General features: G+C 35.8%; 1 protein-coding gene across 1 annotated transcript; it reads right to left on the bottom strand.

Moving 5' to 3' along the window:
- Window positions 1-7,092: 7,092 nt before the first annotated feature.
- Window positions 7,093-9,457, bottom strand: LOC104226834 (putative cyclin-A3-1). The gene is made up of 6 exons (XM_009778912.2): window positions 9,036-9,457; window positions 8,207-8,439; window positions 7,938-8,124; window positions 7,698-7,847; window positions 7,482-7,616; window positions 7,093-7,392 (listed from the first exon to the last, which is right to left on the bottom strand). Exons 1-6 carry the CDS (start codon window positions 9,360-9,362, stop codon window positions 7,321-7,323), a joined length of 1,104 nt encoding a protein of 367 aa, XP_009777214.1. The 5' UTR covers window positions 9,363-9,457; the 3' UTR covers window positions 7,093-7,320.
- Between the last annotated feature and the right edge of the window lie 2,244 nt (window positions 9,458-11,701).

Below are 11,701 nucleotides of genomic sequence, written 5' to 3'. Positions count from 1 at the left end.
TACATGAAGAGATGTTTATCCGCTGCCTAGTAAAAAGGTATAGGTTCTTTTCCCCTTATTTAGTTACCCAGCTTTGCAGGGAAGCTCGGGTGCCCGAAAATCTAACTATGGATGGGCTAGTACCAAAGGACCACAAGTTCCGGGCTGACAAGGTAACCACGGGTAAGGAGCCGGCGGTAGCTGAGGGGGAGGATAGTAGTGGCTCTGATGACTCGGACGAAGAGGAGGACGAGCAGGAGGATATGGGGGCCGACCACAGGCCCATGACTATAGTGTAGTAGCTGCAGCACCATCTAGCACTGTAACATCTTCACAGCCACGTCGTAGTACCCGCATGACCGCTTTGGAGCAGGATATGGCTGGGTTGCGTACCTCTGTCACTGATTTGGGTGCCCGCGTTAACGTGGTGGCTGAGCGGCAAGTGAAGTCGGAAAAGAAATTCTTAGGCTGGCTGAGAGCTCTTGGTCGCGCATGCAATATTAACCTAGACACCGTCTCCGATCAGGAGTGATCCTTTAGAGAAGTTCCTTTACGTCACTATTCCTTAAATTTTGATGCCATTAGGACATGGCTATATTTCAAGTGGGGGTGGGGGATACTTCAATCTATATATGTAATTGTACAATTTGACTGTTTGATGTTTCTTTGTTTTGCGTTGATTGTTTTTGGTGTTTGAGTAATAGTTTCATTAGGTTAGTTTAAATTAGGTAAGTGGCTTGTCCCGATGACGGATCTCTTTCGGCGGGATTCTTGAGGGACTAAGTCGATCGAAAAAAAAAGGAAATATGGAGACTCTTCCTAATGACGGATCCTTTAGACAATTTTCTTGAGGGAAGTTAGTCTAGAGAAAATACCAAAAAAAAAAATTTAGGTAGCGTAGTAACCCCCCCCCCTTGGTTTTTCTTTAGGCCACGATTCTTTTCCAAGGGTTTAGCTTGAACCGGGTATAGGTAGTTTTTGTTAATTTTGTTTTCTTTTTAGTAAAGTTAAGCCTCTAGCATTGATACACTTGAACACAATAAACACTAGAGTGTAACGCTTAGTCTCAGTAGTTGATTCTTGCTAAAGTGCCTTAAAAATTGTATGTTTGTTACTGACTTGAATATGTGTCTTGATAAGCCAATCTGGAATGAGTCATGTGTTATATGTGTGTGAGCTTTACTGTATTCCATGATTCACATTTGATGCCTAGAACTTGCCCTGTGTGTTTGCAAAGCGAAATAGTAGTTTCATTCAGTCCTATAAGTGATATAGGCATTTCTTTGTTGAGCCAGACTTATAAAGTAAACCCACCTAACTGTATTACATCTTAGTTAACCCCGTTGAGCGTATAAGCCTGTTTCTTTAGCAACCACATTGCGAACCTTACCCAATTATTTGAATATCCTACTGTTTAAACCCTTTTGCCTCCCATAAGCACTTAAATGGTATGGAAATTATGCAAAGGCAAAAGTGTGGGGTGGTGGTTTGGTTTTTTTGAGTGGAACCACTGAAATAGAGAAAAGGTGCAGTGTTTGGAAAAGTAAAAGAATAAGCACCACTGGAAAAAAGAGTAAATGTAGTAATCGATAAGGGGTGGTTTGTTATAATTGCATCTAACGGATGGGGTTGTTGTAAATAAAAGAAAAAGTGGTGGGATGTTTTTGGTTGACATAAGTATGGCTTTGAATGTTAATGTAATTGTATTAAAAAGTTCTTAGTAAGGTTAGTCACTATATCCAAATATATCCTACCCGTCCCTTAGCCTACATTACAACCAAGTGAAGTCCTATTGATCTTAGACTGAGTGGGCTCAATTAGTAGAGTACTACACTATGGGCATGCCTATGGTACATCTTTGTGGCATGTGAATGTTCTTTTTGAGAGTGAGCTAGTTTTGTCTATCTAAGTTCCTAATTGTTCTAAACATCATTATATGTGGAACTACTCTCTTGTGTGGATGTGAGGACATGTGATTCATGAAGGAAGGGCAAGTCTTGACTTCTGTGTAGAGTAGTTTGAGAAAGTATGAATATTGCACGGCATGTGAGAGTCGACTTTTGAGGCTAAAATTGTTCACTACTAGGCGTAACTCATGTGATTTGTTCCTGGTGTGATGCGTTAGGGAAGAATGCTTAGTGAAGGAACCTCTATAGAGTATGGTGGATTGCTCGAGGACTAGCAATGATTTAAGTGTGGGGTGTTGATAATAGGCTAGATTTATGTAATTTGGCGATTGTTTATGCCCCAGCTTAATTATGTTTCAATGTTATAATATAGTTAAATGATGAAAATGGGCTCTAATTGTGAATTTCACACGTTGCAGGAGTGAGGAGCTTGTATGAAGCCTTAAAGCTGTGATTGGAGCTACATTAAAGCAAGAAAAAAACCCCTAGGAGCTGAGTACGCGAGAAGACGAGAAAAAGAATAGTTAAAATGAAATCATGGACTAGCGCGGCCATTAGCGCGACCACGCTAGCCCAGATGGTCGAGGCAGAATGGTAGGGCATTAGCGCGGCCGCGCTAGCCCAGTTCCGGAATATTAATTTTTAGGGTTAAACTTGGAAGTATGGGGGAAAATTCACTTAACCTATAGAAGGTCAAGCTCGCCCAAGGAGGAATTACGCAGCTTTTCATAGTTTAGTACAAGAGAAGGAGAGGCAAGAGGCAATGAGGAGAATTCAACATCAAGTTATTCCTTTCTTCCTTTTGTTTTATGATTTGTGATGAATCTGATTATCGTTGTGATGAACACTAGTATGAGTAGCTAAATATTTAGTCTAAGGTTTGATGGAACTTATTGAAGGATGAACTTCTTGATTATGTTAATATAGTTTGTCATTTTAATCTCTATTTGTTCAGCAAAGTACTTGTTATAGTTAATTGACAGGATCCTCAATTAGTTGTGCCTATCAGTGTGCATAACTCGGGAGATAGTACATATTTAGGTAATTCTTGAACAACACCACTCCCAAAATATATGAGGGATCAATAATTGCGGGTTTAAAGGCGGTATTAGGGATAACAAAGCCTTGGGTGCATTCTAAAGTGAGCGGTAATAAACAAAGCCAGATAGCATAACTTGGGAGAGTGCGTCTAGTAGATTATCGTGATTACTCGGGAGAGATTTACGGTAGTAAGAGTGCTCATGAATGATAGAGATGATTTGGTGATTCTATGTGAAGCATAACCGGAAGGGAGTCCATCAATAGGGGAAATCATAGCCTTAGAACCTTCTCTTAATAGTTTACAACTCAATTATAGTTATTTTTCAGTTGCTTATTTACATTCATTCGTAGTTAGTAGAAATACACTTAATTGTTATTTACAACGTTTGAGAAAGTTGATTCCATGGAATTTAGTAAGTCTAACGAGAAGTAATTGATAGGTTAATTCCTCGTGGGTTCGACTCTGGGCTAAATACTCAGATTATATTTGCAACGTCCGCGTGTCCTTTTTATAAGGTATAGTTGGGCGTGATCAGCAACTCTGAATTTGAATTTAAATAATCTCGTTTTGATTATTGTCACTTTAATTGAAAAAACTCCATATACCCCTTTCGGATAAAAAATGAGGTGTGACAGAGGCTATGAAATCAGAAATAGCAGACTTGGAGGCTAATCACACTTGGGAAGTTGTCTCACTTCCTCCAGGCAAGATGCCTATTGGTTGCAAATGAATATTTAAAGTGAAATACAAAGCTACAGGGGAGGTTGAAAGGTTTAAAGCCAGGTTGGCGGCCGAAGGGTTCAGCTAGCAGGAAGGTATTGATTATCAAGAAACTTTTAGTCCAGTTGTTAAGATGGTTACTGTTAGAAACCATACTTTCTATTGTAGCTTCAGAACATTGGCATATCCATCAAATGGATGTGTACAATGCTTTCCTACAAGAAGATTTGCCTAATGAAATCTATATGACTCTTCCTCAGGGATTTCAGAGTTAGGGGGAGAGTAGGCCAGCTTGCAGACTTTTGAAATCCTTGTATGGTCTCAAACAAGCACCCAGGCGGCGGAATGCAAAGTTATCAGAGGCACTGCTTAGTTTTGGCTTCATACAAAGTCAACATGATCACTCTTTGTTTGTACAAGGGACTAGGGACTGCAATGTGGTTGTATTAGTCTATGTGGATGATATGCTCATCACAGGACCTGATTTGAGGCTAGTAGAAAAAACAAAAGCAACACTACAAAATACTTTTAAGATGAAGGACCTAGGAGAGTTGAAATAATTCCTTGTCATAGAGTTTGCAAGATCATCACAGGGTATTCTAATGCATCAAAGAAAGTATGCATTAGAACTTGTTTCTGAACTTGGCTTAGGTGCTGCAAAACCTGCAACTACACCTCTTGAAGTAAATGTGAAACTCACTACTCAAGAGTATGATGAACACACAGGCACAATCAACACCTTGGATGATGCATTATTACTAGATGTTACTAGCTATCAAAGGCTATTGGGAAAACTCCTATATCTGACAGTAACAAGACTAGACATTGCATTTAGTGTTCAAACTCTCAGCCAGTTCATGCAAAAGCCTAAGAAATCTCATATGAAGGCAGCACTCAGGGTGGTCAAGTATGTTAAGAATCACCCCGGGTAAAGTGTGCTTCTGTCTAGATAAAAGAGAAGTGTAATCTCAGCTTTCTGTGATACTGATTGGGCAGCATGTCCCTTGACTAGGAAGTTTGTGTTTGGTTTCTTCACAAAGTATGGGAATTCACTGATATCATGAAAGTCAAAAAAGCAAAGCACTATTTCTAGAAGCTCTGCAGAATCAGAGTACAAAAGTATTGCAACAACAGTGGCTGAACTAGTGTGGATATTTGGATTACTCAAGGACATTGGAGCGGTGTTTGAATTGCCAGCTATTATCTTCACTGACAGTAAATCAGCCATACAAATAGCTGCCAACCCTATCTTTCATGAAAGGACCAAACATATAGAGATTGATTTCCATTTCATAAGACAAAAAAATTCAACAGGGGCTAATCAAGACAAAGTATGTAGAAAGCAAAGAACAATTGGCAGATGTGCTAACCAAAGGACTGCCTAGAGCTCAACATGAGTACTTAGTGTCCAAGCTAGGTTTACTTGATATTTTCATACCACCTAGCTTGAGGGGGAGTGTAGAAACAGAAGGAGTAACGTAATAAAGAGTGAGGGAAGCAATTAGTTAGTTAGTGTACTGATTTTACATTCAGTTATTAGGAGTATTGTAGGGACCACTAATCTGTTAGAGAGTTGTTAATTAAGTGTACATGTATAAATACCTTGTATTGTTACATTGAACAATACATAGAAGATATTTTCTCTCATTCTCTTCTTCTCCAACTCATTCTCTCTTTGCACATGCTTCTTCCATTACTAGGGTTCTTCATCCCAAGTATTCTCGGAAATCTAACACAAGTTAGATTTGAGGAACAGTCGAATAAAGAAGAAGAGTTCACAAATTGGCTTTTAATTTACAAGGTAGATACATGGTTAGGCCGTTAATTTTTTTATTCTTGTTTGTGTTCTTCCTTTAAGTAGACCAAACATGCTCAACTTTGGTATACTTAAGGGACAATATGTGCTCAAATGTATATTTAAGGGATAAAGTTAAACCTAACCTCAAACATAAGAAACAACTTTTAGTTAAAAACTCTAAACATTGCTAAAAAATAAGTTTACAAGCACACGCTAATTAGATTATTAAATGATTAGACTTGAAAAGGTATTATTTTAATACTAAATATTTCTTAGGGAAAATTTCACATAAGAACAGCTGAGCTCCCCACTTTTTAATTTTATAGCCTATATTTCAATTTACAACCAAGTAGCCCAAAAATAATATGCTAAGATTCAACATCCAACTCCAATGGGTTCTCAAAATTACCACTTAATTTTTAAAAAATATTGTTCAAGCTTTTAAGTTAATTTTCAAATCAGTAATTGTGACTCAAATATTAGTTCAACAAACCAAATCCATTTTGGTGGTGGAAATTAGATTTTTAACAAGCTTAAATATGTGAGTTTAAATTTCGAATTTGATTTTGTGAGAAATTTGGAGTGTGTGTTATTTAGACTTGTTAGAAATAGTATAAGGAGGTTGTATATAAAATTTGAAGTCATTTAATGGAGATTTGGACTGGTTTTGAAAAAGAATTGCAACTGAAAATCGTGGAAGAAGTTCGTCTACAGACGTTTGTATAAAGGTGTATAATAGTGTATAAGATGTATTATACACTCATATACAAGATTATATATAATTATACAAAAAAACTAACTTCGTCTTCTTCCTTGCGTCTATTCTGAAATTTAACTCAAATCTACTCCAAATCATTTCAAATTTAAACTTTGAACTCCTTTTGATATTTTCAATCAATTGAAACAACACTCAATCCAAACAACTAACAAACTCAAAAAATTCTATTTTCTAAAGCAAAGTTTTGAATGACCTTTAATGGTGGACTTCTACTCTTCATTTTTTTTAAGTGCAACCAGGTGACATAAGGGGAGAAACAGTAATGGTAGACGGCCCCTTGAAGCATATATAAAAGATGTGAGAAGAAGAGAGTGAAAGCAATGATTGTGATAACACAGATTTAACTCCATAGCTTTTAGAAGCAATGGTTGCAAGAACACAAATTTTGAATTTGCAAGAACTGGTGTTTTCAAAATATGTACAATATGGGCTAGGCAGGATAAAACTTAAAAATATGAGCCATTTTTTGTTATGGTGTGAAGTCATGTATATTTTCTTGTAATTCAATCTATTTCTTAAAGCACAATAGTTATTATGATATTGATAGTTTTAACTTATTTTTGAATTTAAAAGTGCTAAGAGTAAGTATACAAGTAGAAGATAATACTCTAAATATTTATATTGCTTGTAATATAATTTTGTTTTTGTTTCTTCTTTAAATATTTTTGTTTAGCATAATATAATTTTGTTTTTGTTTCTTCTTTAAATATTTTTGTTTAGCATACTCAATTAGCAAAAGTTTTTGTTTCTTCTTTAAATATTTATATTGCTTGTAATATAAGTTTAACAATTTTTTATAATCATTACCTAAATTGAATTTCTTTTAAAACACTAAAATTAATAAGAACCTGGTTAAGTCAACAATATATCAAGACAAGTTACGAGATTTCGATATATTGCCAATTAAAAAAGAGAATGATTACAAAAATATAATTCATTATTTTACATTATAGGAAGTTATAAGAATAACTCCAAATAAAATAGTACAAAAGATCTATTCAACAAACTTAAGAAGGCTTTCAAGAGGCATTGAGCCATCTTTCCAACTTGAAGAATCCAAGAATGCTTCCAATTCCCTAGCATATGCCCCAAGTAATCATTGTCTTGTATCTTCAAAGAATGAATCTGGTACTTCCAGAGGAGAAGACAATGTTGACACACATTTGAACTGTTGCAGGAAATTCATACATTCACATCAGACTACTGAACTATGAAGATGTTTAATAAAATCATCAATTATCAAACATGGATTGATACCTTATGTTGCTTGTATTTGTTCCTCGCAGCTACCAAAGAAATTCCTCTTCTACTTAATTGCAAGTCGTGTATGATAAGAACACATTCCTTTAAATCTGCTGCTCTATATCCCGAGCTTTGTTCGAGGGCCACACTCTGTAAAATGGATAGAGTTAATTCAACACTTTCATGTATTAATGAACAAAAACTAAGCGAACATTGAAACAAGATCCTCACCCAAGGATGTAACTTTGGTTGCAATGTGAATCTTGAAAGGAATATCACAGCAGCAGCTACCAAAGACGGTAAGAATTTCACACAGTTGTAATCCAATAAACTTAACTCTGCTAGGTAACAGCCCAGGAACTCTAACTTCAAATTGGAGTTCTGTAAAAAGCAGAAAAAAATAAGATAAGCAACTACTTAACAGAAACACAGTTCAATTGAAACCCATAATTATTATATTTGCAAGCTTACTTTGCAATCTTCTTGAGCAACCCGAGTAAATCTTCTGAGAAATGTTTTGGTTGTAGGATTGCCCATTTCAAATTTGAGGGATTGTAGCACATCAGCCTCCATTTTTACCACATCTTTCTTTGTATATGTATTGTCTGTAATGTAACAAAAATCCTCAACGCGTGGAGGCTTAATCTCCTCATACTTCCTGATCATAAACAGCAGATTATATTAGATTCACAAGCAAAATCACACAGGAGAATAAACCAACTCTTGGCTATGAAACTTACGAGGCAATAAGCATTGACGAAACGCCCAAAAGCTGAAGTCTTTGTCTAGGGATGACCTTTATCGATAAGTATCTGTCGATGTAGGCTACAGCGAGATATAAAGTATCTGAAAGAAGCTTGTATTCCTCAGCAACTTCCACTAGCCAATCTACCAAAACCCCTCTCATGTTTGCAGTTACATCCTTCTGAATTTTCTCAAGGTAATTAGATAATGGTCTTCTCTTTTTCTCAATCTGATTTGTGAAAAGACAGAGTTAGTCAAAATCCCAAAACCCCAAACACGAAGAAGTTTAAATGGATGGAAAATCAAGATTCGATAATTCAATGGTATTAACCACAACCAAGTTGCCAAAAATTCGATCTTTAATGTTACCATTTGAAAAACCATGCATAAGAAAAATCAAGATGTATCAAAGAAAGACCAATTATATAGCCTTTAGTTGTTACATCAAAATATACATCTGATTTGAATTCACACAATTGGTCACCCAACAACATTATGGTATGCATACAAACACCAAACAACCTCAGATAGCTTAAAATTCCAGATTTTCAGCCAATGATATGAACCTAAATTCAATTGCCTAAATTCAATCTTTAGCGTGTTCATTCAGAAATCAGCCATAAGAAAAATCAAGCTCTATTAACAAAGACCAATTAAATAAACTTTACTTGATAGAGCAAAATATTGTACTTCCTACATTATTAAAAGAATGATAAGACTCTTGTTTAAAACAAAAATCAATTTTTTAGAAACTAAACGAGAAGTAGAAGTATTAGAAATCAAGAGCTATATTTCTAATCTAATGAAAACAGAAACTCAACTAACCTCCATTTGATGAAGATAATCATAAATATCAGAAACATAAGCGCTGCACATCTGGGGGTCATCATCCAATTTAGAATCAACATCCTCCTCCCTAAAGTCTTTCTCTTTCACACTAACAGACCTTTTCACCTTCCTCTTTGTAGTCTGCTTCTTACATTTGGGCTTAAGAGGCTCAGAATCAAACATCTGAATCTGATTGGACAAATTCTGAATCTCACCCAACACCACTCTCTTCTTGTTGGGCTGTTGTAGGTGCTGAACCATTGCTTCTGCTGCCCTTTTCTTGGCTAATCGAGTAACTCTAATAGAACTTTCTTGGTCTGCCATTTCTTCCTACTCTCTCTCGCTCACACACACACACACACACACAGAGTGAAGAGATGCAGAGAAGTGTGGAGCGAGAACGAAGTGAAAGTTGAGGAATGGAAAGAGAGATGAGTGTATATTTATATGGCGCCATATTCAGCGAAATGTTTTTGGGAAAATTTTGAGTTTGGGCGCTGGCTGGCATATGTTTTTGAGTTTTAAGATTTGGAATTTGTTGTTTAGGGGGTTGACGGGGAAAAGTTTTTGGTTAATTGTTTTTTCAGATTGAGTTCAAAAAGTGAATTTTGGGTTTCCCTCCACACACACCCGCTTTGGAAAATCCCACCCAGATTTTCACATGCCTCTTTTATTATTTTTTCGTCCTCTGAGTAAGGATATTTTTTGTTTTACCCTTGCATTAAAATCTATGGACATTAAATTATGCAAGAATCTATAATAAGTATTTTATTTGCCTGATAAAATATGAATATATACAAAAATACATGTTTTAACAAAACATGATCCTTTAGTTTGTGAAAAAATTATTCTATAATTATAATCTGAAAATTGTTACATGAAAATTAATAATTACATGATTATTTAGTGAATATATTCTTTTGATAGATATTTGTGCATTGAGATTAAATTGATAATGGGATATATCATGTATGACACAAAACATATGTTTGGTCTTATACTACATAAACTTTTATTTTTAATTTTACCATTTGACTTCTTTACAGATATTGGAGAATGATATCTTTGTCATTTGATAGTGGAACTAATCTTAGGATTATTTACAGAGATCAAAAATTCCACCCACAAAATTATGTCGAGATTACAATACTGAATTAGTAATTTCTAAACCATTTAATACTCATGATTTTTTTGGTTCATTGAATTAAAATTGGTATATATAGTTTATAATCTAAAACATATGTTAAATTTAAATTGAATAAAATTCTGGAGGAGACAAGTGAAGTAGCTAAAGTTTAAATGCATTATAACTTGTGTCTATGTTTTAATAGCACCATTAAAAGTGGCACCTAGTGTCATTTTTCTACATAAATGCCAGCATAATTTTGTTCCTTTTCATTGTTTTATTCTAGGGAAGAGAAAGTTGAGGAAGGGAAAAAGAGATGGGTACATATATTAATATTACTTGGCGCCATATTCGGCAGTCTCTGAAAAAGAATTTCAGTTTGGCGCTGGCTGGCAACTGGCATATAGTGAGTTTAAAAGATTTGGAAATTGTTGAGTGTGGAGGTTTTTTGGTTAATGTAAGATTTGGTTTTTTCAGATTGAAGTTAAAAGTGATATTTGGGTTTCCCTCCACACACACCTGCTTTGGGAATCCAATGTAGAGAGATGAGCTTTTTGTTTAGTTGGGCCATTTGGACTTCATCTATGTGGTAGCTCAATGAATCACAGCATAATTTTGTTAAAATAGCACGGGCTAGCCAGTTTCCGAACTGGTCATTGAAAAATAATCAGCGTTTGGAATATATAAACATTAGAAAATAAAGTAAAGAGGGTGACTCTGAGGCCTGCCAACAAAACAACAGGGATACCTTGAAGTCTCTAGCCAACTCCAGCACGCTTCCTAACGATCAGCTCGATCCGAAGTGCTAGAATTTGCACAAAGAATGTACAGAAGCATAGTATGAGTGCAACACAGTTGGTACCTAGTAAGTATAACAACTCGGACGGTTGTTTTGAGAGTATTAGCCCCGATCCCCTATTTACTGCTTCTTTGTATCGTTTTATGCTTACGTGACTTGCTGGGAGGATTTATTTTGGCTTTGGAGTGAAATGGGACACTTAGTCCCTAAAATGGAAGCTTAAGTTCTAGGAATTTGACCTTAGTTGGAACTGTATGAAGACGACTCCGGAATGGAGTTTCGTTGGTTCTGTTAAGCTCTGTTGGGTGATTTTTGGACTTACGAGCGTGTCCGGATTGTGATTTGGAGGTCTATAGCTGAATTAGGCTTGAAATGGCAAAATTAAATTTTTGAGAAGTTTGACTGTGATTGGACTTTATGATATAGAGGTCGAATTCTGATATCTAAAAGTTGAAGTAGGTCTGTAATGTCAAATATTACTTGTGTTCAAAATTTGGGGTCAATTGTGCGTGATTTGATAGGTTTCGACATCAGTTGTAGAAGTTTGAAGTTTCAAAGTTCATTGAGCTTGGATTGGGGTGTGATTTGTATTTTTAGCGTTGTTCGATGTGACTTGAAGGCTCGAATAAGTTCGTATGATGTTTTAGGACTTTTTGGTATGTTTGGTTGAGGTCCCGGGGACCTCGAGTGGATTCAGGGTGGTTAACGGACTAGAATTGGACTTGTTGGAATTGCTGA

The sequence above is a fragment of the Nicotiana sylvestris genome, chromosome 10 (assembly GCF_000393655.2).
Source record: "Nicotiana sylvestris chromosome 10, ASM39365v2, whole genome shotgun sequence".
NCBI classification, from domain to species: Eukaryota; Viridiplantae; Streptophyta; class Magnoliopsida; order Solanales; family Solanaceae; genus Nicotiana; species Nicotiana sylvestris.
This window is presented reverse-complemented; position numbering and strand designations above follow the sequence as displayed.

Excerpts from the sequence above, each read along its gene's own strand:
- LOC104226834 (XM_009778912.2), bottom strand. The coding sequence starts at position 9,362 with ATGGCAGACCAAGAAAGTTCTATTAGAGTTACTCGATTAGCCAAGAAA. Across the intron at positions 8,125-8,206 it reads TCGTCAATGCTTATTGCCTC|GAAGTATGAGGAGATTAAGC; the intron begins GTAAGTTTCATA and ends GTTTATGATCAG. Across the intron at positions 7,393-7,481 it reads ACAAATACAAGCAACATAAG|TTCAAATGTGTGTCAACATT; the intron begins GTATCAATCCAT and ends TTCCTGCAACAG.